This window comes from Panicum virgatum, chromosome 4K, assembly GCF_016808335.1.
Source record: "Panicum virgatum strain AP13 chromosome 4K, P.virgatum_v5, whole genome shotgun sequence".
NCBI lineage: Eukaryota > Viridiplantae > Streptophyta > Magnoliopsida > Poales > Poaceae > Panicum > Panicum virgatum.
Genome location: NC_053139.1, coordinates 31,548,437 through 31,565,249, shown reverse-complemented (window position 1 = coordinate 31,565,249; position 16,813 = coordinate 31,548,437). Strand labels below are relative to the sequence as shown.

The window sequence follows — 16,813 nt, the reverse complement described above, 5'->3', positions numbered from 1 at the left end:
TCGTTGCGCCGTCGCTTTTTCGGGCTCGGCGGGGTACAGCAACGCGGATATTAGCCGGCAATATCCAAGCATTACTATTGTTTATGCGCACGTCATCAACGCACACATCATCACTAATCATCTTGACTTGACTTCATCAGTGACTTGACACGGTTTCTTCCTCTATTGGCTTCTCTCCTACTACTGCATTGATCCCCAGTAGTGACTCGCTTGTGCATATATACACCAGTGCACTGTCCTAGCAAACTCCCCCCCAAAGTGAATCAACTTTTCCATCGGCAAGAACGCAGTTGTTAATATAAAACTCGCTCTCTTCGATTTGCATCTATCTTCTATCCAAAGAGCAGCCGGGATGACGGTAAGTTTGGTTGTGAGCTGCTGTCTCTTGCTCTATCCCTGGCTCCCTTCCCACTTAATTTGTTGCAGATTTGTTTGATGCAAAACTTCTTGAGAAGCTCCTCATCATGATATGCTTCTGAAACTTGCAGATCGTGGAGATGCATGTGAACATCGACTGCGACGGCTGCGAGGGCAAGGTCAGGAGGGCCCTCGAAAGGCTTGAAGGTAATACCACCAAATTTTGCAACCAAATCCGTCCACGGATCGACGATTACTACAATTCCTCATAGCCTCTTGTATGTTTTCCTCGATCGATCAGGAGTGCACAGCGTGAGCATAGACAGGATGCACGGCAAGGTGACGGTGATGGGGTCGGTGAGCCAGAAGAAGGTGCTCCGGGCGGCGCGGCGCACGGGCAGGCTCGCCGTGCTGTGGCCGTCCGCCTACAACAACCCGGCGTACCACCACGCCTACGCGCAGCCACCGCCGGAGCACCACGCCAAGCTGCCCGCGCAGGCGCAGGCGCAGGCGCACCACCACCACTACTACAGCAGCGTCCCGCGCGGCGGCTTCTCGTTCTCGGCGGTGGCCGCCGGCAGGAAGCCGGCGGTGGCGCAGTACCCCCAGGCCAAGGCCAGCTCGTACAACTACCACGTGCACGGCTACTACGACTCCGAGCTCTACGGGAACTACCATGAGCAGCCGGACGTCGTGCCGGCCGCCGTGAGGAACTACTTCAGCGACGAGAACCCGAGCGCTTGCTCGATCATGTGATCGCTGGGGTGCCTGAATCTGATTGATCGCCGGCCTCTGCTGTAGTGCTGTGTGTGGGTGTGTGCTTTTGTATGTTCACCACAGAGTCTTTGCAGTACTGTAAATTTGTCTGGAAAGAAATGTATAGTAACGTAAAATTTTCAGAGGTCATGCGGCATCATCTATTTTTGGGGAAGCTTCATGCGGCGTGTTTAACTTGTTCCCTGCAAGTGCAGCTCAGTGGGTTCAATGTCTCAGATCAGACCCTCACCAGCTCTACTTTCTCTTGTCGTTATTATACTTGGGTTGGGCTGGTTAGTTTCTCTGTGCCTGGTTTGGGTTACAGCCCAATAGCAGGCCTGTAACCTATTCGTTGGATTTGGACAGACTGATTTTCTTTTGGATTTGTTTGACACACAATCTAGAGAACATATCAAGTGCAAACTAAGATGTGTTTGCACAAAGGGGTTGGTTTACATCGGATATGTTCTCCCACAATCTATACCCTCGTTATATTTTTTTTTGTGAACCCGTAATAACACATATAAGGCACATCTCCCCTCAAAATAAATAAATAAGGCACACCCAACGTTCCTAACTCAGATGGCTATAAAGGCCCCCAAATCAACAAATAACAATCTGTCCTACGGGGTAGGTGGACGAATGAATAGTAAGAAATTAAAAAGCCACTAGCTACTTAGTAAACATATTATAACACATTTTTCAAATACGCAAGGGGGTATAACATCCCTAGTACATGTGGAAGAACATGTTATACTATACCATTGGAGAATCTAGTATGATATTATCTATTATAATCTTGTATCTAGATTTTATTGTTGGTTCTAACACTTGTAAGAAAAATAGAACAATTGATTGAAGGGGGTATAAGATATAGGGCAAGGTACTATAAATCAGATTATCATATCACCATTCCCACTCTTCTTGCCATCCCCACCCCCACAACTTGGTCGCACTACCTCCTCTCTTCCTTTCCCAAACACCCTCATCATCATGTTCGTCATGCTCCTCTCTTCCTTTCCCAAACACCCTCATCATCATGTTTTGGCTAAAGCAAATGGCCTTTGCAAGAAGGGTGTGATAACATGATGATCGATCATGGTGCACACGCCACCACAAATATGAATGTCATTTTGGCATGTTAAGATTCAAAAATATTTATTATTGTTATGGCACAATAACATAAAGACAACTTTTAAAAACATGATTTAATAATATACACATCATACTCAACCCTATAAAGTGGACATGACAATCACGATATCAAGATTCCATTTTATAAAATTAGAGTAGACATCTGATTATTAAAAGCGAAAATAATATTTTACTATTTTTTGTATAACAAGATATATTTTGGTCTTTAAGATGAACATATGTAATTCTCTCTATTTAATTATATTTAACCTAAAAGGGATGCGGAAGATCAGGATTCACGAACAACTAAATAAGCAAAGCAATGATTTTACTCCACCCGTCAATACTAACAACTATACAATTTCACACGTGTATCTTCCACAACAAAATATAAATGTACAACAAAACAACAATAGCTAGATATACTAATTTACCATTACCCTGTACTGGAAGTGGTAGGTTGTAAAATATTAGTAGGAGATGCTACAGAAGTAATTGAAGATACATGTTTATTCTCTTCTGTTATTATAGGCGATAAGGGAGATGTTGCGAAAGAATTTGACCTGCTATTTTCCAATTTTTCTGAAGAGATCGTTGTCACGGGGACTCTCTCCACGATTTGCTTTCGTAGTAAATCATGGAGCCGACCATACAACATCTGTCTCACACTCTCAAATGCCCGCTCCAAATTATCAAGCTGTATGAATAATTATAAATATTTATCATAATGTTTGAGTATTTGGACACACAAACTATTAGCAAATGTCATGCACATGTTATGCGCATGTTCTACAATGGTAAGGATAATAATGATGCATCATATGGAGACGGGAGAGTATACTTGCCTGCTCCGTGGCATTGATATTGTACATAAAAAGCCCATAGTATAGATCAAAACTATCACTTACAGTGTTATGAGTCTGCAAGGTTTATACATGACAACGTCACAAATAAGCTCTCAGCAATTAAGAATGGAGACAAGCATGACATTCACTACTTACAAGTTGCAACAAGCTCTCGTAACCCTTTGTGTTAATTGGAGTTGTCTTTAGGTTCAGTTGTGACAAAACCCTGTATCAAAAAATATTAGTCAATTAGTAATTTAGCACAACATTATGTGCGTGATAAATTCGTAGAAATAATTGTACAATAATTATTTTAGATGTGTAATGTCACGCCAACCTCCCAATTGTGTGTGTGATAAATTGACTTCCTGCGGCATAGCGATCATGCTCCGCGCATGACATCTCCACCATCCTACATCCCTATAGCCATTATTTAGAAGCAAAGGAAACAAAAACTTCACATGTTTAGTGGCTAATCAATTTCAACTAATTACCAAAAATGTTGCCATTACTACTAATGACCAAAAACATTGCCATTAGCAAAGAGAGAAGGCGCTAATGGACCCATAGAATCACCTCATGCTCAAATATGCTCAAGAATTGTTCGCATTTGACTGCTTGATCCCCATCTTCTGTCACCCTAACCTTGTCGTAGACGAATGGGAGCTTACCCCAGCCATTTTTACCGCTCTCTGGCCCGAACATCGGGTGCGTGCAGACAATCCCAAACCCCAGTGGAAGAATCTGACAAATTGGCATTATGTCACCAAAACAGTAGTAATCCTCAACCGACGGCGGTGGACCAGTCATCATCATACTGGAAGTTCCAACATCACACCAACATAGTAGTCTCTTTTTGAAAGATCAAGCCAACGTCGTAGTCACTAAAGAGGGATCCATTCGTAAGATAGTACAATTTCTCAGCTATAGTGTTCTCCGCCACTTAAGGCTCGCAACCTACCTCAGCCAGCTCACAACAGTTTGATTTCGATCTGAGTACTGCGCATCTCTGTTACGCGGATACTCCTAGGAGGTGGCGTATCCGTATCCGATACGTATCGGATACGGATACGCCCCGGATACGCCTCGGATACGTTTCTAGCTGTATCCTGAAAAAACGGATACGTATTTGCTTGGATACACGTATCCGATACTTTTGGGTCAGATGGGATACAACCCAAAGCAGTAATCAGCCCACCCAAATGTTGTTTTGATAGTAAGAGATGATACAAAATGATGAACTTGCTGCAATAGAACTGTAGAACTAGATGAGCAGCAACTGAAGAACCCCTTGTGGAATTAATTGTGCTTTTAGAGAATGCTAGTTATAGAGATAATGTTATATATACATGTAAGTATTGCACATCTGAGTATAGGGGAAGTTACTCAAGAGTAAAATTTCACTTGCTGAATATCTATGTGATATTTATATATAATTATTAATTATCCTAGCTGTATCCCCGTATCAGTGTTTTTTGAGAAAGTGTGTATCCGCGTATCCGATACGTATCGTATCCGATACCCGTACTAGTATCCGTGTAACATAGCTGCGCATTAGTTGGGTAGGGGGTGAAATTTGGAAAGTGTAATTAGTGCATTGTTTGTGCAGGTATTGAAATTTGGAAAGTCTAATTGTGTGTGTAATTAGTGCATTGTTTGTGTAACTACTAATGCTGAGCGCTTAATTAATCCAGCTCGGCAACCGTTGATCATTATTATACCTCGAGGAGGAGGTTGCGAGGGAACTGCTTGACGGAGAGCACGTCAGCGACGATGGTGTCGGGGCGGAGCTTGTGGAATGGGATGGCGCGGACGACGGCCTCCGTGGACAGGATGGAGCTGCAGATGAGCAGCACGTCCGGCTGCTCCTCGCAGAGCGCGTCGACGCTCGTGAAGAAGGGGATCCCGCGGCCGGCGCAGTAGTCGGAGTAGTCGGATCTGGAGGCCGCCAGCACGGCGTGGCCCTGCCGCTGGATGCCCCCCGCGATGAACTGCCCGAAGTTGCCGAACCCGACGATCCCCACCCGCAGCGGCGCCGGGGCCGGGGACGGCGGCGGCGGCGGCGGCGATGGCGACGGCGACGGGGCCGGTGGGTCGCCGTCGTGGCACGGGACGGCCTGCTGCTGCTGCTGGCGCTGCTCGTGCTCGGCCGGAGAGGCGAGTGGATTCGCGGCGGAGAAGGCGGCGGCGGGCCTGATCGGGCGGAGCGCCGCGAAGGCGCAGAAGTCGGGGGTGTAGCGGCGCAGCAAGCAGGTGGCGCCGGACGCCCCGGCCCCGGCGGAGGCGGGGGCGGGGGCGGGGATGCAGGCGGGGCCGGCGAAATGGCGGAGGGAGGAGGCCATCGGCCGTCGGCGACCGGTCGGCCCGGTGCGAGCGAGCGTGTGGTTGGTTTGGTTGGTACTTGGTAGCGCCGCGTGACGTAACGTGGCAGCACCACCGCCGATCTCTGCGTGCGCGTGTGCGCTTCGATGATATCGACGGGTTCGTGGGTGCAGTTGGTGACAGGGTGTGGGGTCCACTCACCTCCGTTGTTGTCGTGCCACTTAGCAGGTTTTTTTTCTTTTTTGAAATACGAATTTCGCAGGTTTTCTTAGAAAAACGAAAGCGATGGATTAGTAAATGAAGGTTCCGCAATGCTAATCAGAGAGTTCGTGCCCAAGCAGCCAATTAGCCAAAGCTTTGCACACGTGCGCCCTATGTTTGCTCATGTTTCGAGCACGGCCGAGATGCAAGCTACGTGAACGCTCCCGCCGAATGGACACGGAGCCCGATGTATTCTTATGCCATTATATACCGACCGTTTGTGTAAAAAAATACTATCCCAGTACTCTACACACCAAATCAGCCATGGAGACGTAGCTAGCCGCATCATATTCATCATGATCTCAAACTAGTACTCCCTGTCTTATCAAAAAAAATTAATCCGTGTACTAAATTATTAATCATTTTAATTTTTCTAGATGTATAATTTTATTATGCAGCTAAAATTGTGCATCTAGATAGAACAGAAAAAGGAGCTGATATGTGACCCTCGCTTTCACGTCATCCAAACGAGCAAAATCACCCTTCAAAACAACTAAATAGCTATCCATGTAAGTGAAACCACCCTTTGAAACAGCTAAATGATCAAATATGAATGATTTTAATAGTTTGGTAAAATATGAATGATTTTGATAGTTAGATTTCTACTTTCGGAGTTTAATGGCGAAAACCAAACCAAACTTAGACAGTAATTTGATGGTCAAAAATAGTCATTTTCCTAATTTTAACAAACTCACTCAAGCGACCAGTATATTTTTGTACCCAATTCAACCCACCTCTGACCTCTGGTTCAACCTGGGTCAAACCCACAACGTTGAGTGCAAGGTCAACGACAGCCACACAGAATAAGGGGGCGTTTAGTTCCCAAACTAAAAAAATTTGTTGTTAAAACAACAGTTTGACCAAATGTCGGGAGAACTTTTCGGACACTAATTAAAAAACTAATTTGACAAATATGCTCAAGTGAGTTACTGTAGCACTTATGGCTAATCATGCACTGAGTAGACTCAAAAGATTCATCTCGTCGTGTACATCCAAACTGTGCAATTAGTTTTGTTGTTTAACTACATTTAATACTCTATACATGTATCCAAAGGGAGAGGCACAAATTTCGAGGTGAAAATTTTTGGGAACTAAACGCGCCCTAAGATGATCAGTCAAAAGCGAATAACAGAAGCCATAGACATTATTTGTTCGAATGCCTGTTCAAGGCTGATGTCCATCCATAATCAACAGAGATCAAAAGAAAGAAAAAAGAGGTCAAAATAGCGCTACCATATAGTTGGGTCTCTGATCCAAGAACATCAGCGAGGGGCTTTCAACTAGACAACTAGGTTTTAATCAACGACAACTCTCTTCAACGACAATTGCTGATCCGCGACGCGACAGTCTCTAAGGCCGCGCGACTATAGGCTTGCTGCTGCCCTGGACGACGGCTTCACACAAAGCCGGATTCAGTACGACGTCACACGGGGAGAACGAGGGCGGACTGCTGTCTTTGACGGGCTCACCCTGAAAAAACAATAGAACGCGGCACACGGTAAGCACAGGGTGGAAAACATCCCACCCTTAGCATAAGATGGAACTTGGAACGTGTGGAAAGTATGTTCTTGCCTGACAGGAAGCGTGCCAAGAACCATGCCACTGCAGTTGAGAGCTAGAATAGCACTATCCGCCTGCACAAATTGAATTTATAAATTGGTCAAGCTCCAAAACGGCAAAAAGGATGAACATATCATCAGGTCAAATAACATCTCTATGCACAGATTCACAGATATATAAGGTTTCATACTTCCATTGTTGAACAAAAAGAGATGCAGATGTTAAAGAGAAGGGAAGATAAAATCTTGCGAACTTTTTTAAATAAGTTTGCACCATTGTTTTGAATCGAAAAGAAACATTTCTTATCTTACTAAATGAAAATGAAAATTCAGCGATGTCCAGCCCACGTAAGTGAGAAAAACACTGTATTCTGCTGGTAACGTGACTCCCTTTGGAAATGCCACTCAGATGTGTTCTAAGTTAAATTTTTTAAGTTTGACCAAAATTATAGAGAATAGGGTCCATATTTGTAACATTTAATATGTATACTATGAAAATATATGTCATGATCAAATCTAATGATGCTTATTTGGTATCATAAATTTTAATACACTTCTCAATAAATTTGGTCAAACTCAAGAAAGTTTGACTTAGGACAAAACTAGAATTTCTTTCAGGGACAGATGACGTACCATTTATCTTACATATTTACTTCATCTGATACCGAATAAGTGTTACCTAAGATGACAACTCCCCCTCCTACGAACCAGATAGGCACTAGGGAACATTACTCAACATTGCAACCCAGCCCAGCCTGACCCCTGATAAGGATCTAGACAAGACAGAGCCGCCTAACTAGTGTTGTGCCCTTGGGGAACACTAAGAAATAAAGGTTGTTTTCGGATGTGTGCAGATAAGTTGTTTTAATTTTGAGAAACTATACATTTGTTGCCATATTTCTACAAAACACTTTCATAAATTATAATTTGATTAGGTCTAAACATATAGGTATATATGGTCACCATCATATTTTGGAGCTCTGACCATGTCCATGTTCAATGTATTTCTACTGTAGTACTACTGCATTAAAGCATTGCAGTGTTACAAGATCTGGCAGCACATCATTGACAGGGATGGCTAGCTGAAGTTAAGTCAATGGATCGCCAGTCCCAACTCCCAACTACATGTTTGGTTAAAAATTATCAGGATAAGAAACATCATAACTAAATATACAGCCTACAAGCAAATATTTCAATTCCCTGCATGCAAAGTATAGCTCCATTTTAGATGAAGGTATTATAACTATAAACATTAAGAAAGCGCCAAGTTTGTTAGCGTTCTACTTGCTAGTTAATTGCTTAGCGACATGGTGAACAAAGTTGGATTAAGCACATCTTCAGTTAAAGTAAGCCCACAATTTGGTTATCTAACGGGCACTTTTATATTAGTATTTATGTAAATCATATCACAAAGATGTGTAATGAGTATGCTCAAAAGCTTGCAAGACTAGGCTTAGAATGCATAAATATAAATTAAGCTTGTAATGATAGTAGTGTTGTGAAAGAAGATGCAGAATATCTAGCAAGTCAGCAGAAGACTGACAGCTGGTAGATAAAAACAGTAGGAAAAAGGTGAGATATAGATTAAGCTAGGAGAAGAAAGACGCATATGGGTCTACAATATTAGTGTTGTGAATCAGTGATAATTATGTAGCAATCAACTTTATCTGTTAAGAAACGGAAACTACTTATAGAGCACGACATCAGTTTCTACATGGTGAGAATCCATAAGAGCTTTCTACTATAGCAGAAATCCTTGAAACTTGTCATCCACGTCAGGAAAAAAATCAAATGCATGTTAACAGCCCTTATTTACTCAAATAACTTAAATGCATAGTGGTCAATAATGTCAATTGCAACACAAATAAATGAAGACTGAAGCAATAGCATCTGAGATAAATCAAATAGTGAATCCACCAATTGGGGAAAAAATCAGATGTGGATGGATTGAAAAGCTAAGTTTAAAGAGAAAACTGTTTCAAAACAAACCCATTAGATGGGTTGACAAACAAAATATTATCACCTTTACTTCTCTAACAGAAATTTGCACATGAGAAAGTGTTTGTGTTGTTCATTCCAATGTTATTGGCATAATTTCATATATAGAAAATGGTTCATTCTTGATGACATAGTAACATACTAAAGTCTCCTGTTTTACTTACTTGGACAAACTCAACAAACGCAATGCATGTGGAGTGCACATAATCACCAAGTAGCCTCAGCCGAGAAACCTAAGTAAAAAGGCAGGTAATTATTACCCAAATTATTTATGCTTAGCCATGTAAATGAAACACATGCCTACAACTAAAACACATAGAGGTAACATACTTCACCACATGTTCCCTCAAAGAATTGTTTCACTTCATCTTCTCCAACCTATACAGTAATAAAGAATAAGCCATAGAACAATCATTATATTTAGCAATTGAACAGCAAAAAATTATAAGCCTTAAAAAGGAGTAGAACTTAGTTTGAAATTATAAGCCATAGAACAATCATTATATTTAGCAATTGAACAGCAAAAAATTATAAGCCTTAAAAAGGAGTAGAACTTAGTTTGAAATTCTTTTCCAACTTCACCATTTCTCTTTACTGTACTATTCTAGAATTCTAGATCGCTACTCAAATTTCAAATGCTTGGACAAATAAAATAATACAAATATATACTGAGCGCACAATATAATCACAACATATTTATACATCATGGACCTAAATATCACAACATGTCAACATCTCAAGTACCACCTTCGACGAAAATGCTCAATCATTGGGTTTTAAAATAATAGTGTTAAGCTCAGCAAGAACTGAGCCAAATATCAGCTCAGAACTAATTCCTAGAACCCACCTTTGAATTTGACTGATTTTCAAATTTATGGCAAAATACTGTGTTTTCTCACGGGACAGTTTCAAAATCAGAAAGAATTAGCAAGCACCGTCAGGATTACAACTCCAGCTACACAAAAATCTGACCTTAACATAAAAATCTACAAGCTACAGTTATGCAACATTTCATCTTCAAAGTGTATCGAAAAAAAAGTGAACATAATGCTTCAGTAACTGGCCAAATGTTGTCTTGAACATCAAGCTACCAAAGCTTCTGAATTAAGGATTGCCATTTCAGAAGAAAGATGAGATCATAAATTGACTTCAGGAAATCAGGCGGGAACTACTCATCAATTAGTATTTGCTACTGCAGACAAATATTGGTCAATTGTAACAAATACACTGGATTCCACTGGTGATTGGAAAACTCTTTAACACAAATTCACAAGAATGCCCAACTTTGAAGATCAGCTATTAGAATTTTTTCATGTGCAATGCACAATCCAGGATACCATTACAATAAAATTCGAACACAAATGATTATACCATTTGGCATACCTTCTTGTCAATGTTAGTACAATATACAGTCCTGGATACCATTTCTTTCTCATCCTCAGTCTGCAGGAAAAGGAGATTTAGGCTTGTATTGTTGCAGATTTAACATTAATAGGTAATATAATTTACATCTGTCTACTTACTCGAGGAAGAAATTTGGGGTTCACAGGTAAAATCGCTGTCTTTGATGGCAAAACTTTGACAGGATAAAAACCAAGCATGGTTCCACCAAGTGTTAGTGCTGTTCTTGCTCCAACTGCAGAAAAAATCAGCTTCATTCAGGACTGTTTCTTACACAAACATAGGACTATTAAATAACAATTGGTGTGTTGAAGCTACTACCATCATCTGCAAACTCAATGAATGCAAAACGCAGCACTGAGTTAGGATCACCACAGATACGGCAATCTACCACCTAGAAGTGAAGAATATGTGTCAAGTCAACCATAGAGAGATAGATAAATGTGAACTGAAGTGGGTAAAATTTCAAAAATCACTCTAACATCATCCACAATGTAGACTATTTTAAAGGAGTGGATGGGGGGACAATGATACAGCCATGTATGAAATACCTGGACTAAATAATGTCTTTTACATTTAAACTCTGCCCAGGATTTTACTCATGTTTCACGAAAGATACTACTAATCTTCAATAACTATATACAATGAGTACAAGAGCTAAAGAAAATCAGTACATGCGTAAGTTTGCAAATACGAACTGAACCAGTTATAACTGAAACTGTCAGCGCAGGCAACAATTCTCTATGGTGTCTGTCCAGTATCTAACAGAATATGTGGTAACTTACTAGCTAGCAACATCACATGGACCACTTGGTAGGCATTCCTTTTAATGGAATAATGGTCTAATGCATCATTCAAAATCCTCAAAACTTAGCATCACTAACTTAGCAGGATGTGGCCCAATACATAGTCCCTGAAAGCCTTCTGCTTACAAATATCACTTATGGCACTTGAAACAGTATGACTGGAGCTTCTATAGCCATGTAACACCTTTAGTCCTTTACAGATAGATCTCCTTTAGGACAACCCAGTCTATAAAAGGCAAGTTTTACTACTTCGACAGTTCAGTAAAAACCATGAAAACTACATCGGAAGCATTTTCTAGGACAAACATTTCAGTAGTACACACACATCATGTCAGTCCAGATTTATCTGCTCATTTTAGTAGTCACAGGCTCACAGAATACTAAGTTGTAATTACATCTTGCATAAAACAACATACAATATAAAAGGAAGGAGTAACTATACTCTTAGACAGTCACATTGTAAAATGTAGATCAGCTTGTGCAAGTGCCTATTTGAGAAAAATTGCCCACAAGAACTTAAAGAAGAACCACAGTAGAAATGAATTAAACATAGCAAACTTGTGTTCTAATTTTCCAAGAAAGAATTAAAGAAAACACAAATGAAAAGTTCAAATGACTTAGCTTAAGCATTAGAACTCATCAAAAGAAAAACTACCTCTATTAAAAACTTAGGGATGGACTAGAACTGTTTGATGGCTGTAAGTTTGACAGGGGAAGAACCCATGTGCCCATGTTTCATGCTAACGTCCATATTGCAATGCCATATGAAGACGATCAATTTCAGGCTTATCAATCTGATCACCAACCATTTCAACCTTCCATCTTTCCTTAATAACTCAAGTGTCTAACCAATCTTAGAAAGAACTAGGAATTAGTGTACCAAGTTGATCCTTTCTAGGGTTAGTGGCCACCAAGGAGTACTTCAAGAACCCGTACCACCTTTCTCCTCTCAAACAACCATGCATGATACGGTGAAGGAATGAAACCTTAGAAGTTTCATGGACAAATGAGACAAGATTTGTCAATGTCTCCTTCACTGAAGTAGGATATTGCACTACAGGAGGATTGGCCCAGACTGCAGCTTCAGTAGAAAGAGAGGCTGCCCGGCTGGACCAGATGTAGTAGCACGAACACATGCAAGCATCTGCTACGGGAACAAGTGCCTCGGGACTATGCTCTACAAGAGCACTTGAAGGAGAACTCACAATCATCTTTCCAGGGGCTGATAACGAAGCTCAGTGGCGCTTATCCAAAAGAAGACTTTTCATTTCTACGTTCTCAGATGAATTATACAAATAGATACCTTCTTCTTGATAAATGTATTATGTATACCAGTTAAGCACAAATCTGCAATTCCATGAATAGCAGTTTAAGCATATACTAATTGAGTCTAAAGGTTAGACCAAACAGGTCTTGATTTGCAAAAGCTATTATACGCTGGCCAGGTCAAATTATACAAGAAAATAAGAAATCAAGGCAAACCTAATAAATATGGATCAGTGTAGATGGAAGCTAACTGGTTTACTTTCTTCAAAGTGTTCAAATTATTCGATAGTCCAGAATGGCCCCACTTGAAACTCAATTTGGATGTATGTTTTTTTAGGTTATAATGCGAATTCATTCTTTGTTCAGCTATCCCAACAATAGAGATGTTAAAGAGTTCGAATGTTTTTAGGTCATAATGCAAATTCATTCTTTGTTCAGCTATCCTAAAAATTAGAGATCTTAAAGAGTTCAATTTTTATAACACATGATAGCGCAATATTATTAGCAAAATCGTAAGTATTCTGACAAGATAGAGAACATCAAACGAAATATATGTCAGAATACAACTTTAAATAATGGATAACTAAGATATACTGTAGATAACAATCGCACCCCATGCAATCTCTAATCCAGGAGAGAGAGAAAAATATTTGATTAACTATTTTTTTTGTTTTTCGGATATATAGGAAACGAAAAATCATATGATCTTGAGTGGATTTATAAATCTTATAACACACCTGTCCACAGGTCGAAAAAACTTCAGCCAGTTTCTGTTCAGTTACCTGCAAATCGAAGGGAGGCCAATATATCAAAATAAAACAAGGAAAGCAAATTTACCAAACGGAACACTATAAATATTCTCACATGCTGATCAATGTCAGAGACATAGACTGTTCGCCGCACACTGTCCTCCCTGTCAGCTCGACGTGGCCGGCCTCCCATCATCCTTCTCCTCCCGTGGATGAAGCCATTCCTTCTCTGTGACCACAGATCAAATGCAGCTGATCATTCTCAAGACACTATCTTCCTATACTATCCAATTCATATAGCACTGGCAAATAATATGTTGGGAAAAATATATAACAACAGAATAATCAAATTTACAGGGAAAAAAACATTTGCAGAGCAGGGATCAGAGAATAATCAACCGACAGGAATCTACTGAAAATCTCAAGTATAATAGGGAAATATCAAAATCACCTAATCATAGCAGGTCGATTAAATTTTATATGTCAACCAGTCTAGACCTAAAACCCTCCCACGAAAAAATCAGCCCTCGAGTCGAACGCACGGGAGCTGCCAAAAATCCAAAGCCATCAACATCAGGAAACCTCCAAAACGACCAATCGAGAAGAAACAGCCCACTGCAAACCCCTACCCGGAGAGAAACCCGCACCGAATCGGACTCCGCAATTCGGTGATTACCCGTCGATTCGGCTGGCCGTTGGTGGATCCGTCGCTGCTGGAGTCCCTCCCCCCGGCGCCGCCCATACCGCCACCGCCGGCGCCGCCCACGAGCTGCAGCACGTGCACCGGCTGCTGCTGCTGCGGCGGCGGCAGGAGCTGGTGGTGGCGCGCGTAGTAGTCGATCGCCGGCGACACGAACACGGGCGCGTCGGCCGAGAGGCGGCGGGCGCCGCCGTCCCCGTCCCCGCGGCGGCGCGAGAGCGGCACGAACTCCTCAGCCGAGGGGTTCAGTTTCGAGAGCAGCTCCTCCAGCTTCCTCATGTCGCTCTCGTACTCCCTCACCTCCTCCTTCCCCGCCTCCGCATCGCCGCCCTTGGCCGCGGCGGCCTCGGCCAAGGCCGCGGCCGGCCGCCGCCTCCCTCTCCGCCGCCGGCACGGCATCCGCGCCGCGGATCCGGCCCTCCGCCGCCACGGCAACCATCTCCGCCGCCCCGCCGAGCCGCGCCGAATCGGAGCCGACCGCCGCCGCTGGCCGGAAGAAATTCGCGAGGAAACCAAATCGAGAATGTTCTTTTATTATTATTGGAACAGTGGAGGGGGCGAAATGGAAAAAACGCGAGGAGCCGAGGCGAGATCGCTTTCGGGGAGGTTGGCTATAAATAGGAGCTCGAGGCGAAGCCTCCACCCTTTTCCTCTCTTTTTTCCACTCCCGTATTTTCTCTCTCTCTCTCTCTCTCAGATAGAAAATGATGATTAGTTTGGATAAAGAATTCGATTTCTTTTCGGGAAAGAAATGTTTGGCGATTTGGATGGAAGGGGCGCGGCGAGTGTGGCACGGCGGCGTTGGGATGGGCGGCACGTTGGCACGGGCGTGCGGAGGCGGACGGTGTGGATCTTCTACGGCTGCTGTGTTAGCTCTAGGATTTTTCTAGCACTTTTGGTTTTTTTTATGCCACGTGGCCATTTGGGGGATTAAGTGCTGACAAGTAGAGAGGTGCGTTTGACCGTGGCAAGGAGTATCTGTTGTCCTATGAAGTTTAGAAATTAGAATGTTGAAATCTTTTCAGAAAAAAAGAAATTTGAATTTTGTCAATATAGTGTCAAATGGTAATCATTCTGGTAATTAGTTGTTGACATGTGAAATTGAAATTGGATATGGTAAAACCTTGACTAAAGACTGTGATCATTGCGTGACTAGATGTTATGTTAAACCATAACTCGGGTATTATACTCTAACTACAATACAACGAGACTAGTTTATTGTAATGCACTGCAAAAAAATGTGGGTGAGAAAATGAGAACCACAAAATGTGTGAAGGTAGAAATTTTGGTGCAATGTTGTTATAGTATTATTATCCTAGTTACTGCGATACAAATTGGCTGGTACTTATTTTTAACAAGATCGTGCGAGGTTGATTAGCATCGCATAGGTCGACAAAATCATATCTAGAATGGTAATCATCACAACAAATTCATTAAAATTTAAAATGACAAAGTGTAAGTCACTAAATTAGAGTTCAGCAGTTTAATTGCCCATCTTATTAATATTTAGCCATGTTATTATATATTATTCGACTTATATATTTTTGAAAAGTCCAGTTATGGGATCTTTAAACGATGGAATGGAATTGTGTACATAGAAAAGAATTAAGTAGAGCTAGCGAGGTTGTCAGAATCTTACAATCCTAATAAAATCCTAGCTTTCACAGAGGTCCATGCATCCATTCCAGAATGTTAATTTCAATTAACTATGATCGTATCTGTAGGATCAAGTAAAATCATAAGGTTATAAATCCTTGGTGCATATTATTATACATTTATACACCCCAATTAGATAGTTAAATTTGCATTTTTGTCCCATCTGATCTGGACACAAGTTTTCACGACAAGGAGCAATACTATTTTAATCTAGTTCGTGTTGTCCCACGCTGCTCGGGCGCGATGGCGTCACGTGAGATCCCGCCGCACGGGGGTTATAAAATCCGCGCTGCAGGGGATCACAACGTCTCGGGCGGCTCAGTGCTGACGCACGTGAGGTTCAGATAGAGGCATGCGCGTAATTCTGAACGAAGAAGATATACTCTTTCCTTTTTCTTCCTTTCTTTTTCTTGAGGAAAAAGACAAACGCCTTTTTAGAAATTTTCGGCATAAAACAAGAAGGCCGAAACGTCCAGGAGAAGGGATATTGTAGCTGAACGAGAAATCTGACATCTCGTGTGTCAAACAGAAGCTAGCCTGTTAGGTCGGTCTCAGTGGAGTTTCATGATAATTTCATGAGCATTTAATTTTGCTGATGTGATAGTATATTTATGAAGAGTAAGAAGAAAGAGTTTCATGGCATATGAGATGAGTTTCATCCCCATGAAACTCATCTAGCATAATTACCTAGTTTCTCTTCTAGCCAACTGTGCAATGAAACTATACATTGAGACTGGCCTTAACTATCCTCTTGATGAACCTGTAATAGCAGTAATTGAATTTGGTCAGCGGGATAGAAGTCAACTGAAACTGAAAAGGAAGGGGTCGTACTAGCATTAGATCAATTCAACATATACATTTGATTCCGGTCAATTTCTCCGGTCCGGTTCAAGAACTGACGCAACTTAATTCCACATTGCTCTAGATTAACAGCTGCACAAACATTTGCAAATAATTCATGATCAAACTCTGACCTGAATTCTCTGGGGAAAAGTTTCAACAA

General features: G+C 41.8%; 2 protein-coding genes and 1 pseudogene across 4 annotated transcripts; 1 reads left to right on the top strand and 2 right to left on the bottom strand.

The window, feature by feature from the left end:
- The first annotated feature begins 200 nt into the window (after window positions 1-200).
- Window positions 201-1,263, top strand: LOC120703646 (heavy metal-associated isoprenylated plant protein 29-like). The gene is made up of 3 exons (XM_039987794.1): window positions 201-358; window positions 489-564; window positions 659-1,263. Exons 1-3 carry the CDS (start codon window positions 353-355, stop codon window positions 1,111-1,113), a joined length of 537 nt encoding a protein of 178 aa, XP_039843728.1. The 5' UTR covers window positions 201-352; the 3' UTR covers window positions 1,114-1,263.
- Window positions 1,264-2,554: 1,291 nt separating this feature from the next.
- LOC120703645 (arogenate dehydrogenase 2, chloroplastic-like) lies at window positions 2,555-5,528 on the bottom strand. Of its 2 annotated transcripts, XM_039987792.1 has the most exons (6): window positions 4,814-5,528; window positions 3,669-3,836; window positions 3,430-3,512; window positions 3,249-3,318; window positions 3,093-3,167; window positions 2,555-2,944 (listed from the first exon to the last, which is right to left on the bottom strand). In XM_039987792.1, the coding sequence occupies exons 1-6, from the start codon at window positions 5,432-5,434 to the stop codon at window positions 2,684-2,686; spliced, it is 1,278 nt and encodes a 425-aa protein (XP_039843726.1). In that variant the 5' UTR covers window positions 5,435-5,528; the 3' UTR covers window positions 2,555-2,683. The 2 variants fall into 2 exon arrangements, with proteins under 2 accessions (XP_039843726.1, XP_039843727.1); XM_039987793.1 differs by lacking the exon at window positions 3,669-3,836 and having other exon boundaries at window positions 4,814-5,503.
- A 1,264-nt stretch (window positions 5,529-6,792) lies between these two features.
- On the bottom strand, window positions 6,793-14,593 carry LOC120703644 (annotated as a pseudogene). Its single transcript, XR_005687103.1, has 10 exons — window positions 14,131-14,593; window positions 13,570-13,683; window positions 13,443-13,487; window positions 10,955-11,027; window positions 10,756-10,868; window positions 10,616-10,675; window positions 9,563-9,610; window positions 9,397-9,465; window positions 7,248-7,309; window positions 6,793-7,145 (listed from the first exon to the last, which is right to left on the bottom strand). The product of XR_005687103.1 is annotated as a polyadenylate-binding protein-interacting protein 8-like (transcript).
- Between the last annotated feature and the right edge of the window lie 2,220 nt (window positions 14,594-16,813).